Raw genomic sequence first — 14,245 nt, forward strand, 5'->3', positions numbered from 1 at the left:
AGCCCCGTCGATGCATACCAACTCAACCTCCCCCAGGTGTTCCCGTCAGGGTCGTGTCATAGCCGTAGCCCCACCCCAGGCTTCGGACAAGATCCACACCCCCGGATTCCTTTAATGGAATACGCTTAAGCTTGGAGTGGCAGGTGATGGCCACACCTCCTACCAGCTAGCGGATTGGCTGGTCGGTCACTGATGTGGCCAGGATCCCCGGGCAATGTGGGACTTTGTCCCATGCCCCCAGAGGAGAGTGGGTGGCCATGTGGTCCACAGCAACTCCTCCCCACGGTGAAGTGGAGCGGACTTGTGCTGCCCATAACTAACTACCTTGGCACAGGTAGGCAATGTGGTGCCTTCACAATGTGCTTGGACTCCGGTTCCCATCCGACCTAGTCAACATGGCAAGCTGACAGGGATGGTATTAGTTGGAGGTGTGACATTAACATATGAGAGTGCTGGAGGTGAAATAGTTAAACAGGTTACCCAATCAGAACCCAGGGGGGTGGAGTCAGAGGGACTATAAAACCAGCTGTGGGAGGGGCGAAGGGGAGAGTTCGTTGGGAGTTGGGTGGTTGGTTGGCGTGGGAGTGAATTGGGATAGTCTGTGGGTAGGTTGAGTTAGTGTAGCGAAATAATCTGAGTCAGGAACAGTTAGGGGCTAGGAAGACAAGTAAATATCTGAGAGGTGGTTTAGTGAGTGAGAGCAGGTAGCAGAAGTTATAGGTCTGGATAGGCACCCCATGATTGTAATTGACCGATACTGTTTATGAAACCACACGCTTGTTAAACTGCAATAAATAAACAGAAGTTTATGTTCCAATTTAACCCTGACTGGACTCAGTATTGTACCAGGTAGGGCCTGGGTGGTGGCAGCGAGAAATAAAGTGGTGGTACAGGGATCAATAGACGGTGAAATGTCCGGGGACCCTGTGTGATCGCCACAGAAGGGCATCGTGTTGGCTTAGGGTCTTCCCTTAGGGAGATCTGGTTGGCTGCTGTGAGAACAATATGCCAAACTAGATGGTCCACTGGTCTGATACAGTATTAGGAGGGTCAACAGAATTTGGATGGGTCAAGCCTTCCGTGCAAAATCCAAGGATTCGCCCTCCACCCTTTGTTGAAAGAGGTGGGCAGAGTAGCAACCAAAAGCCTCTGCATCACAATGGCTCTCTCTCTCTCTCTCTCTCTCTCTCTCTCTCTCTCTTTCTCTCTCTCTCTCTCTCTGCTCAAAGATCAGGGGCTCCTTCCTCTTCTTCCATCTTCCCTCTTCCAGCGCCAAAGATAAACACTCACAAACTTACGCAGAAAAACCTCGACATCATACAGATTAGGGTAATGTGTGCACATTTGGGCCACGTGGTGTTAAGTCCTCCTGAATGTGAGGATACATTTCAGGTGTGGGTGGGTGTGGGTGTGTTATTGTGCTGGATTTCCTGAGTGCAATGCTAGCGCTTCTACCCTGGAGTCCAACCACATTCGTCGCACTGCATTCATTGCCTGTTGCGTTATGGAATGGTGGCTTTTAGATCAGTATACCTGCGCATCACACTAAATTTTAAAGGATGCGAAAGAACTGTGTTCTTGAATACCAGCACAAATTTCATCCCGGGGAAATTGGCGACGCAAAACTCCCACATTTGTCTGGATCAACAAGGTTGCAAACAGATTTTGTCTGGAAGCAAATAACATGGAAATGAGCGCCATGCTCCCACTAGATTTCACTGGTTTTCTGTGCCATGTGAAAGATAACTTAAAGCATTGAAATTATTGGGCACAGAAACATTAGGAAAATGGCATAAAGTGCTGTCTGAAAGCTTCTCGGTAATGGGGATATTTATGAACAGAAATTTCCCACCCCCTAGTACCTAAACCTCTGGTACAGACAACACAAACTGAACACTTTGTCAAAACATACTTTGTTGAGGTTGCGCTTAAGAGCCCCTTTCTGAAATTCTAAACAAATTGTAGAGTTGGAAGGGATCCTGAGAATCATCTAGTCCAACCCCTGCAATGCAGGAATATGCAGCTGTCCCATACAGGGATCGAACCTGCAACCTTGGCGTTATCAGCACCACGCTCTAACTGACTGAGCTATCCAGGCTCGAATGGGTCAGAAAGACGCCAGGAAGATCTCCCTCGGCAACCTCAGCTCTGCAAAGTAAATGAAGACAGACCCACCATCCGTAGCCTCCAAAGGAGACGCTCCGCTTCCTCTGAAACATGGTGGCCGCTGCTTCTGGCTCCTGATGCTGTGACCTGCTCTTATTCCTCAGGAGGGCTGCTCGCTCGCTCGCTCACACCGAGGTAGAACAACCGGGGAGACACATATTTCAAAGGGTGTTTCTTAAACTGCAGCTACATGTTGTATCCTTCTGGCACGTGAAGGAAACCGCTGTGACCACTTCCTGCCCCAAACGCCTCTGCGATTCTCGATTAAGGAGGTGCGGTCCCTCCTCACTGGGAAACAGCGTGCCCAGTTATTTATTTATTTTCTTTTAAGTGCCGCAAAACTTTCTTTTTCTTTCTTTCTTTTTTTGTCCTCCCTTTACTATTCATTCCTTTAACACGGTGGTTTTCAAGCAGTGTGGCAGGGCACCCTGGGGTGCCCTGAATGATGGTCAGGGGTGCCTCAGGCAACACAGGCCTCCATCCCTCTTTCCTTCCCTCCCTCCTCTGATGCCCTCTCACGTCTCTGCCTCCCAAAGGCTTGCACAGCTGTGTATTGCAGCAGTCCTGGCTATAAGATCCACAGGCAAATGGTACCTCTTGGAGGCCCCTTTCTTTGGGGTGGGGGACAGCTCAGAGACCAGGGGTGGCAGCAGCAGCTGCTCAGAGGACTCCCAAGTAGAGAGGGGAGAGGAGAGGAGGCTGAGGGAACACTCAATGAGGGAGGGTGTTCAAAAAAGGGTGAGAGGCTGCCAACTCTGCAGGCAGGGGGTGACATAACTGGGCTCCTCAGCCCAATGGGGTTGTTCCATTTTAAACCCATGACTAATGCACAATTATTACACCAACACTGTTGTAGAATACACTCACGGGAAGGGGGGGAATACACAAGTCCTGGAGGGGCCTGTTATGAATGTGAAAAATGCTCTGATGTCTGCTGTCCCCTAAAGCTTCGGGACCCCAGCTTTTGCCAGGGAGTTGGACAGGGAGGGTGGGCTCTGTGGTTCAACATCTGGAGCTCCAAGGGTTTTCCACACCTGCCTAAGACAGCCCCACTGACACCATGAGAACTCACATCCCTCTTTGCGTGGTTCCATTTCCTGGAAGAAAATTAGTCGACTCCGTGCAAGTAGACTGACCTGACTTCAAAACCCCATTTAAATGTAAATCTTGACCTTCAGCTTTCTCATGAAAGTCTTTTAAATTACTAGCTGCGAGCTGAACAAGATTTCTTTTCTTCTAAGTGCTAAGTTGGTGCCCCTTCCAAGCATCACACATTCCACTTTTTCCATTCCTGCTGCTCATTTTGGCTGCATGAAGTGCAGCAATATGCACTCTGGCCTCTTCCTTGAAGGATGCTCTGTAGTGGGGGTGGCAGGCTGTTTCATAAGATAAGGGCATCTTCAAAACTCATTTCCATATGAAGCAAGCATCGGCTGAGTTTATCCCCATCGAGTGTCCTCTGCCTGGTGTCTCAGCTATGAAATGTACCCAGCTGACAGAGCGACACCAGATTGAGTGGGCAAGAGCAATAGAGACTTTGATGGTCAAGAGGGCAGTTTCTGCACTTGCTGTATGTAGAGGGAAGTGAGATGTGGCTCATTGGCCTGATTTCACCCCTGGAGGCACACTCCATTGTCTCTTGGGACAGACGGATGCCAGGGGAAGTTTGCAAGAGAAGAAATGAGAACTTTGGAACACTGCAGGTGCTCCAAGCCTGGGAATTAATGTGAAGAGTTAACTTAGTTAAATGGGAATTTAACTGGACCTTTGTCCAGAACTGAGCCATCATCCAACAGCAGATAATGGTCCTCAGTAAATTGCAAAGTACAAACAAACAGATGCCGTCTCCTATGACTTAAAGTGACAGCTATCCATCAAACCCCAAGGATACTGGGTGAAAACTGCTTCCTGGATGTTAAGAGCCCTGGAACATCACGGCAGCCAGACCAGCAGTATCAAGCTGCCTCAAAGGCAACACAGCTTTAATGAAGGGAATAAACACTAATATCTCAAAGGCAAAAGCGGCAGTAGATTTGCTGCTGCCCAGTGTCAGGGCTCCGCAAGGCAGTTTTGTGTCTCCGTCCGTGCCCTCTTAAATCTCTGGCAGAACTGAATGACCTCAGCACAAACCATCTGGGTAACATTTACAGAAAAGATTCTGCCAAGATCGTGGAGGAGGCATCCTCGGTTACAAGAAGCAATGCCCTTTGCGACTTAGAAGCGTCACCTTCGAAGGCAAAGGACAGACAGCTGTGCCAAACTTTGGTGACTAAGTGACATGCAAATCGGTGGTGGCTGCTGCCCATTGGGACTGGTAGGTTGGGAGGGAGGGAGCCCAACAGTAGGTGGCGCCAGAGCCAAGTTAGAATCATAGAATCGTAGAGTTGGAAGGGACCCCGGGGTCATCTAGCCCAACCCGCTTGCAATGCAGGAATCTCAGCTAAAGCATCCATGACAGATGGCCATCCAACGTCTGCTTAAAAGCCTCCAAGGAAGGAGAGGCCACCACCTTCCAAGGGAGACCATTCCACTGTCCAACAGCTCTGACTGTCAGACATAGGGACCAACTCCTAGGGGCCAAGGCAGTTCTAGTTTGGCCCCCATCCTCTCTGTTGAGTTCTGCAAGGGGCAGCAATAAAGGAGGAGGAGGAGGAGGAGGAGGAGGAGGAGGCTGATGGCTGGATGCAAGGAATTATTATTATTATTATTATTATTATTATTATTATTATTATTATTATTATTATTATTATTATTATTGTATTATTTATACCCTGCCCATTGTATTATTTATACCCTGCCCATCTGGCTGGGTTTTCCCAGCCACTCTAGGTGGCTTCCGACAAAGATTAAAAATACATCAAAATGTCACACATTAAAAACGTCCCTGAACAGGGCTGCCTTCAGATGTCTCCTAAATGTCAGGTAGTTGTTGTTCTCTTTGACATCTGGTGGGAGGGCATTCCGCAGGGTGGGCGCCACTACCGAGAAGGCCCTCTGCCTGGTTCTCTGAAGCTTTGCTTCTCACAATGAGGTAACCACCAGAAGGCCCTCGGCGCTGTACCTCAGCGTCTGGGCAGACGCCTCTCTAATACAAGCGGTTGAAATAAATAATAACCAATAAGTTGTAGCGAACAGCTGTGCTCAACTCCCCACAAGCATACACATTTTAAAAATTATTTTCTTGTATCCTGCCTTTCTTCCATTATGAAACCCACTGGGATATGCATGGAGTCCCCACATGGTCACCCGCCTAGGCATTCACCATTGGGTCCATCTAGTTCAGTATGGCCTGCTCTGACTGGCAGCAGGTCTCCAGAGCTTCAGGCAGGGAGCATCTCCCAGCCCTGCCTGGAGAGGCCAGGGATCAAACCAGGGACCTTCTGCGCACAAGAAATCTGAGCCACAGCTCTGCCTAGGATGCAAGCAAAGCAGCGTCGAGGCACAGGCAGCACCAGTGCGCCTTATGTGCAAAGCACATCCCGTTAAGCAGGTTACATAAGATGGCTTATGAAAGAAACAGGTCGCCTGTGAGAGCTAATCTGCCGCAGCCTGGCCAGTGCTAATCGAAAGCACCCACAAGTCATAGGATTGTAGAATCATAGGATTGTAGGGGTGGAAGGAAACCCAGGGGTCATCCAGCCTGACCCCCTGCAATGTCCCCATCACAGAAGACAGTGCAGAGATTCGAGAAGAGAGGTTTGCGCAATTCTCTTTATTGCTAGTGGAGTCAAAGGCCATGCCTTAGAATTCAGTGGTAGGTTAAACAATAGCTCTTCGAGTTGGCAGGGAGGTGTTGTGACTCTGCATGCAGAAGTTAAACTGGGGCCAAAATTGACAACCCCCCCCCCCCAAGTTTCCACAACCGTTCTCCTGTGGAAAGAGGGGAGCAATCCTTTGCTGCTTTCTCGAGAGAGTGGAAGATTCAGATATTAAAAGATTCTCGTCCCCCTTTGCCACACGAGGCGAGGTGGAAATTGCCAGCTCCTGACCAGAAGATAAGCAACAGCACAGCAAGCCACAACACCTCCCTCTCAGTCAGTTAAGAGCACTGTGCTACAGGTTTGATCCCCGTATGGTACAAATTCCTGCATTGCAGGGGGTTGGATGAGATGATCCTCAGGATCCCTTCCAACAATTCTAGGTTTCTAGGATTCTCTCAGAGAATCGGCAGAAGTGGTGGAGCGAGTGGAGCTCAGCCTCTTGCGCTTGGCCGAGGCTCTGAGCTCAGGGATGAGGAACGTCAGAACTAGGGGCCGAATGTGGCCCTTCAGGCCTTTGTCTCTGGCCCTCGGGAGTCTCCCCGGAATACACTCCCTCTTGACTCTGCTCCATGCCTTCTTCCAGTTCCTTTGCCTGGGGGGGAACACAGTCTTGAATTGCAATTATGTTTGGAGGGAGAGATGTGCAGAAGAAAACGTCTGGCTTTTGCATGGCTAGACTGCAGCCTACAACACAATGTTTCATCCACTACTGGTGCTGCCTTTGGGGTGATAAAAAATGCTCTGATCCCTGCCTGAGCAGAACAAATCCACATAATAATAATAATAATAATAATAATAATAATAATAATAATAATAACAACAGACGTTCTGCAATTTGGAGAGTGACGGGAAAATGTGTTGAAAATTGCAGGGCAAGTGAATCATTAATGGGAAGAAGTGTACATCGGGATGAATGTTCAACGAAGACCATGTAAAGTTCTTGCAGATGTATGGAAGTGAGAGCTGGACCATCAAGAAGGCTGATCACCGAAGAATTGATACTTTTGAATTATGGTGCTGGAGGAGACTCTTAAGAGTTCCATGGACTGCAAGAAGATCAAACCCATCCATTCTGAAGGAAATCAACCCTGAGCAGCGGCGTAGCGTGGGTTGTCAGCAACCCACTAACCCCCTAACCCGGGGCAAGGCAAGTAATTTGCGCCCCCTAACCCGGGGCAAGGCAAGTAATTTGCGCCCCCTAACCCCTAACCTGCCGCCGCTGCCAGCTTCTTCTTGCTGCTGCCTGGGCTGGGGCATTTACGGTAAGGTAGCCACGGCGACGGCGACGGGTCCGTGTCAGGTGATTTGAGGCGAGTTGCCGCTGGCGCTGCCGCCCAAACGACGCCGCTTGCCCGCCGATGGCCCAGCAGCTGCAGCGGCGGCGGCGGGGGGGGGGCTGTGAGGAGGGGCTGCCTGGCGGGCCCTCCGCGGCCCTGACGCGCGGGGACCGCGGTGAGCGCTGAGAGCCGCTGCCAGCTCGTCTTCAGCGACTCCGGAGGCGGCGAGCACGCCCCCCCCCCCCGATGTTGCGCCCGGTGCGGCTGGCCCCCCCTGCACCCCCCACGCTACACCACTGGCCCTGAGTGCTCACTGGAAGGACAGATCCTGAAGCTGAGGCTCCAATACTTTGGCCACCACATGAGAAGAGAAGACTCCCTGGAAAAGACCCTGATGTTGGGAAAGATGGAGGGCACAAGGAGAAGGGGATGACAGAGGACGAGATGGTTGGACAGTGTTCTCGAAGCTACCAGCATGAGTTTGACCAAACTGCGGGAGGCAGTGGAAGACAGAAGTGCCTGGCGTGCTCTGGTCCATGGGGTCACAAAGAGTCGGACACGACTAAACAACAACAACAACAAAGTTCTTGCAAGCAAATCAGAATGAGTTCCCCGATAAACAGAGCCCATACACCTCTCTACCCTTCCTAAGCTATTTTTCCTGTTCTCATTTCAAGGGCAGTTTTTCTGTTGTTGTTGGGTTTTTTTTTAAAAAAATGTGTTATATGCTGGAAATGAAACCCAAAGGGAACTGCTCTAATTAACCTGTTAAAGAGGATTCAGCCCCTCAAGAACCAAGGCAATAAGAGAGTCGGCGTTCCCAAGCCGTCATTTGCAAGTCCTCACCCATCTCCACCACCTGGAAGCCACATAAAATCGTTCGCCGTGAGCCGCTGCCAAACCTAGGTCGATATGAACTAGATCTCTGCATTGGGCAAAGTCAGATCTCTCGATGCTGTTTGTACACAGCTGGTGCATAAATAACGAAGCTTCACGCCACAGCTGGCAAAGCTCCATTTGGCTAATTAATGTGTCGCTGGTTGGCAGATGAGATGCGTGGAAATACGCCCCCTGCTGGCTGAGCTCATAGCAGCTGCTTGTCCTGACTTCCCCTTGTTCTAAAGCAGAGGTGGCCATGTCCCAGCAAGAGACTGCGATCTACTCACAGAGTTAAAACCTGGCAGTGATCTACCCCCTTTCGGGGGTTCAGGTCAAAGTTGTTGAGCTCTTTTTTTTATCCCAGCCAGGCCAGGAACTCCCTGTCAGGCATTCAGGCCCCAAAGACTTAGATTAAGTTATGATAGAGGACTAACATACCCTCCAACATTTCTCTGGTGAAAACAGGGACTTCCCATTCCATAAGAATTATTTTATTATTTATACCCCACACATCTTACTGGGTTGCCCCAGTCACTCTGGGCAGCTTTCAACATATATAAATACATAATAAAAATTAAACATTTTAAAAAACCCACTTCCCTATACAGGGCTGCCTTCAGACAGCTCAGGGGTTGCATAATTCCATACCCTCCAACATTTCTCAAATGAAAATAGGGACGTCCTAAGGAAAAGCAGGACATTTCGGGATCAAATCGGAAACCAAGCTGGCTTCTCTAGATCAGGGACGTCCCTGGAAAATAGGGACACTTGGAGGGTCTGGGCTAGTTAGAGGACCAACAATAACATTGACTGGTGCCAGATTCAGAACACTTCTTCACAATATTCATCGTAGAATTGAAATTTACCTCAAAAGCCATCTATTATTATTTATTATTATTAATCACAAGTCTACATAATTGTCTCAAGTCAGTGTCCAGTCAAAACAGCTGTAGATTTTGTTAGAAAAGATAAGAAAAAGGCAGGTCAATTTAACGGAAAACTAGAACAATACGTAATCATAGCAAAGACCTATTTATCCAGCTGGGAAAACCAGTTCGAACAAAAATGTCTTCAGTTTCTTTCAGGAAGTACAAAGCCCTTGTTTATATCTTGAAGGGCGTGCTATTCCACAGACAGGGGCAGCCACACTAAAAGCTCTGCTCTGACTTATTGGGCTTCTGGGATCTGTAACTTGCAGGAGAGAGACGTTGCCTCAGACTGCAGGAGAAGGTGGCCTCTCAAGTAACCTGATCCTGAGCTGTATTTGTGCCGGCACCTTGAACCTGGCACCCAGTGCGAATCTCGCAAGCAGGGTGTGCTGCTGACTCTCAAACGTTGGGTTTGTTGAAAAATACATACAACAAAAAAATTAATCAATTTGAGTCAAGCAACTCAAATTGGATCGACTAGACCCATTTTTAAAAAAGAAATGTTGACTAAAGTCGCTCCAAGATTAAGGGCCCTGATCTTAAACTTCATTAGTTTCAGAGTCTATCTGTAATACTGTGCTTTACAATCAAGAAAAGACATTAATTGAAAACAAAGGTTTTGTGTGAACTGAAGAGCATTCCAGAGACAAGGGTTAAGAGCTGCTTTTGAGAGAGGGCGCTGTATTTACTTTTATCTTTCTCTCTGTGTTTTTATTTAGATTAGTTTCTTTTGTCTTATTGTATTGTGAAAAAGCTTTAATATGATCTTATTTTAAAAAAGAATGCACACTTATTGAGAGGTGGGCCTTCCTTTTACATTTCTGGAACGACAAAGTAAATGACGATGTTTCTCCCTTTAATTTTTTTCATAGTATTATAGAGGTTCTGTTATGTTGCCTCTCTCCCTTTGTTAGTGAGAAGTCGCCTGTATATTATTCAATAACAACAGACTATAAACTACTCTTAGACCTGTCAACTGTACTGTTCTCTTATACAAAGGACTTAGCTTCATCTGAGGATAAATAAATGATAGCACTTCTTCTAATGGCTGTCCAGATTATTATTTGTGTATACTGGGTTGGGGGAAGAACTCCAACAGTCGAGGACAGGATCGTAAAACTTTGGGACATAGTGTACATGGTCAAAATACTCAACACAGTCAAGGTTAGAAAGCAAAGGCAACAGAGAGACTTTTTATAGAAAAATGTACCAGAGTAATAAAGCTCAAGGAAACATATCACTGTTGGGGTCACCGTAACACATTCATGCTTATATATTTTACTCTTATTACATAGACAAAACAGCCATTCATTGGGGAAATATATGAGGAATAGAGAGAACATCCTTCACAAAGCTGGTGCCTCCCATGTAGATATCTATAGGGCTCAGTTTTTGCCTGGAAATAGTTTAGAAATTGTTTACAGCAATGAAGATTTCTATTGCTAAAGATAACTATGTCTAAAGCTTCAGGGAAAAGCTGGGCACCCTCAATTCTAGACTGGCTGGAAAACATCTGGAATATAGGAATACTAAGAAAACTTGCATATCATATTAGAGAGAGAGAGACAAGAGAGCAAGCAAACAAATTCATAGAACTCAATCTTTGTTGCATTTTGTAATGATTAGGTTCAGTTCAACATAAATCAATATCATTTATTGACCTATATGAAATATTGTAACATGATTTTAGTTATGTTTATTTGCATCGTTTCCATTTTTCTGCATTATTAGTTATTTTTCTACATTCCCTATTACTATTATTATTAACATTTATTGTTAATATAGGGTAAGAACATCAGAAGTGTGGGATGTAATCCATTGGAGCAGTCAAATACAACATTCCTTGTTTTCCTAGAGTGGACACAGACAGGGGGATCTTACTCCAGCCAGATGAATCCACACCTTTCTCTGTAACTACAAGCCAAAGCTTGCCTTCAGGAATCATACTGTGAACTGAATGTGAGTAAACTTCTTGTTACATTTAAGGAAAGACTGTTGTGTGTTTATTCTCTTGAGAGGGATCAAAGGGACTTTATCAGGAATAAATCCAATCTGGGCAAGACAGACTGGATTGCTTAACTAAAGAGATTCAAGAATGCACACTTATTGAGAGCTGGACTCTTAATGAAATTTTGCCGTCTGCTGGCTCTCAGCCAGCAGCACATGAGTTCAGTCTCCCTATGAGATGAACTCACAGTTTATTGTGTAACTATCAAGTAAAGCCTGCCTTTCAGGGATCGTATCGTGAACTGAAATGTGAGTAAACTTGTTTGTCACTTACTCAGAAAGACTCTCATGTCTTTCTTCTTTTAGGAGGGATAAAAGGGGACACCAGGAAATAATCTTAATTAAGAGGGACGCGGGTGGCACTGTGGGTTAAATCACAGAGCCTAGGGTTTGTTGATCAGAAGGTCAGCGGTTCAAATCCCCGCGACAGGGTGAGCTCCCGTTGCTCAGTCCCTGCTCCTGCCAACCTAGCAGTTCAAAAGCACATCAAAGTGCAAGTAGATAATAGCTACCACTCCGGCAGGAAGGTAAACCGCGTTTCCATGCGCTGCTCTGGTTCACCAGTAGCAGCTTAGTCATGCTGGCCACATGACCCGGAAACCATATGCCGGCTCCCACAGCCAATAAAGCGAGATGAGCGCCGCAACCCCAGAGTCGTCCGCAACTGGACCTAACGGTCAGAGGTCCCTTTACCGTTACCTTTAAGAGATTCAAACGAATCTGCAAACTAGCTTCCTGCTGTATAAGGGGAATGTATACTTGACACACTAGCATGAGTGAGGAAGGATAATATTTAGAAGATGAAGAGTTTGGATTTGATATCCCGCTTTATCACTACCCGAAGGAGTCTCAAAGCGGCTAACAATCTCCTTTCCCTTCCTCCCCCACAACAAACACTCTGTGAGGTGAGTGGGGCTGAGAGACTTCAGAGAAGTGTGACTAGCCCAAGCTCACCCAGCAGCTGCATGTGGAGGAGCAGAGACGCGAACCTGGTTTCCCAGATTGCAAGACTACCGCTCTTAACCACTACACCACACTGGCTCCTGATATAAGCGATATAACCTCTCCTACAATCCACAACATTCCCACAAGAAAAGCCTGCTGGATCAGGCCAGTGGGCCATCTCATCCAGCATCCTGTTCTCGCAGTGGCCAATCAGATGCCCCAAAGGGGAAGCCCAGAAATGGTACCTGAGGCCCAGCACAACTCTCCCCACCTGCAGTTTCCAGTAACCAATATACAGAAGTGTTACTGCCTCCAGCCATGGAGGCAGAGCTTAGCCATCTTGCCTAGTAGCCATTGATCATCTTTTCTTCCATGAATTTGCCCAGTTTTCTTTTAACGCCATCCAAGTTGGGCCACAATTCAGGAGAATCGAAAGGCAGCTAACCAGGAAAATCTTTACAATTTAGTATATTCAGCCAGCTAGCCCTGGGGATTATCTAATTGATTTTTGATTTTTGTCTTTTATTGTTGTTCATGTTTTTATACTGTATTTTATGCTGCTTTTATAATTAAGTGTTTTAGAGTGTTTTAAATTTGTTGTTAGCCGCCCTGAGCCCGGTTTTTGAACCAGGAAGGGCGGGGTATAAATAAATTAATTAATTATTATTATTATTATTATTATTATTATTATTATTATTATTATTATTATTTTCTTCATACTAATTGGGGAGGCAGGGGGGAGAAAGTCGACAAGGTTCTGAAATTATGCCTAGGAAGGACGAAATAATTCTCTCCTTTGCAACCTTGCGCCATGAAAGATTGATTGCACCATTAATACTTCACGCAGCGGTGGGGCAGTTCATCTATTTATGGTGATGGTGCGCAGAGATATGAAGGGCCGGGAGGTTGCAACACAGACAATGGCATTAGATAAAAATGCAACGCATGTGCTTTTAGCATTATCGACCAGCCTCCGCAGGGAATGCGGACCAAAGTCTGTAAGCGAGCCTCGCCTGCTGTCTTCTCCTACCCCCCAGATTTCATGTTACTTCTAGACTCAAAGCCAGTTTGGCAACTCTCCAGAAGCAGAAAAGCAAGCCACAGTGATTATTTTCGATGTCTAAAATGTCATCTTGTAAAATAAAAAAAAAAAGGAGGCGGTAGGAAAAGATGCATTATTTAGATGAAAGCCCAGCCCACAGATTCTGAAATGTTGCTCTCTGGGAGATTGCAGCTTCTTCTTCTGGGCTACTGGTATCTTACGTAACAAGAATGATCACAGAAGCATGGGCTGTGGGTAAGCACCAGAATTTAAAGCACAATTTGAAGCAGGTGGCTTCCCTCAAAGAATCCTGGGGCTGCAGATTGTAAAGAGTGCTGGGAGTTATAGAGTTATAAGGCTAAACTGCAGGTCTCCAGAGTTCTCTGGTGCATACACAGCCTTCCTCTCTGCAGACTTTGGACCAATAGTACCATGGGAAAGAGAGACGTGGGGGTTTTGAAAGGTTAAGAAGAAGTGCTTGATTTTGGAAGGGTTCCCCTTCCCATCACACTACCGAGTTAGGAGGCTTTCCTCGTAGTCCAGTGCTGTGATTTGGAAAATAAACCAAGCTTTCCAAGGGTTTTCAATCTGAGCCAAGTGGAGACAAGCTCATCCATCTCTGTCCAAAACCAGTGATGTGGTGGTTTAACTTGTAAAGCACAATGACCTTTATTAATAGATCTGCAGCCTGCTGAAAGGCTTTACGTTGCAAAGACAAACTTGCAAACAAGCGTTGCTATTTAAACTGCTAGCCTGAAATAAGAAGCCCGTGGAAGAAAAGGGAAGTTGTACCCAGCCTCTGTTTGGCTGTTTCCTTCAGTCTTAGCTGTGCTAAGCTGTTGCAAAATAATAGTGCAACTCAAAAGCCTCCTTCTTGCTTCACTTACTATCCAGAACAAGAACAGCCCATCAATTCCCCTGGTGTTCCAGTCGATGACATCATCACTCCTGCTCCGGAGGAGTCCCAAAGTTGGGCTCCACCCACTCCACTTGTAAGAGAAATTCCAGGGAGCACTGGAGCGGTAGCTGGAAATCAAGGCCATTAATCATAACTCAAAGGCCGGCCTATATTTTAAGGGGGGAAAGAAACAATGGCCGCGTTACACAACTGAAGAGCCTGTTTGCAAGGTGGCCCCGACTGCATCTCTTAGTCCCACAAACAAGATCTTGCAGACTTGGGCTGAGTCCCAATAAGGAAGCAAAGAAAGGAGCCATTTTTAGAAGCCAGGTGACCTTGAG

The 14,245-nt window shown here is 46.8% G+C and overlaps 1 protein-coding gene and 1 non-coding gene across 4 annotated transcripts in view; both read right to left on the reverse strand.

Moving 5' to 3' along the window:
• Positions 1–14,245, reverse strand: part of RAP1GAP2 (RAP1 GTPase activating protein 2) — a 192,570-nt gene that overhangs the window by 152,597 nt on the left and 25,728 nt on the right. The window contains exon 1 of one of the 3 annotated variants that reach the window (XM_028707780.2): positions 2,176–2,296. The exons of the other annotated variants lie outside the window; for them this stretch is intronic. Coding sequence (XP_028563613.2) covers positions 2,176–2,219 — 44 coding nt within the window. The 5' untranslated portion in view covers positions 2,220–2,296. Of the gene's footprint in view, positions 1–2,175; positions 2,297–14,245 lie in introns of those variants that run through there. 3 annotated transcript variants of the gene reach the window in all.
• On the reverse strand, positions 2,025–2,098 carry TRNAI-GAU (transfer RNA isoleucine (anticodon GAU)). Its single transcript has one exon. It is a non-coding gene; the product is annotated as a tRNA-Ile (tRNA).

Source organism: Podarcis muralis, chromosome 15, assembly GCF_964188315.1.
Source record: "Podarcis muralis chromosome 15, rPodMur119.hap1.1, whole genome shotgun sequence".
In the NCBI taxonomy this organism is placed as follows: Eukaryota; Metazoa; Chordata; class Lepidosauria; order Squamata; family Lacertidae; genus Podarcis; species Podarcis muralis.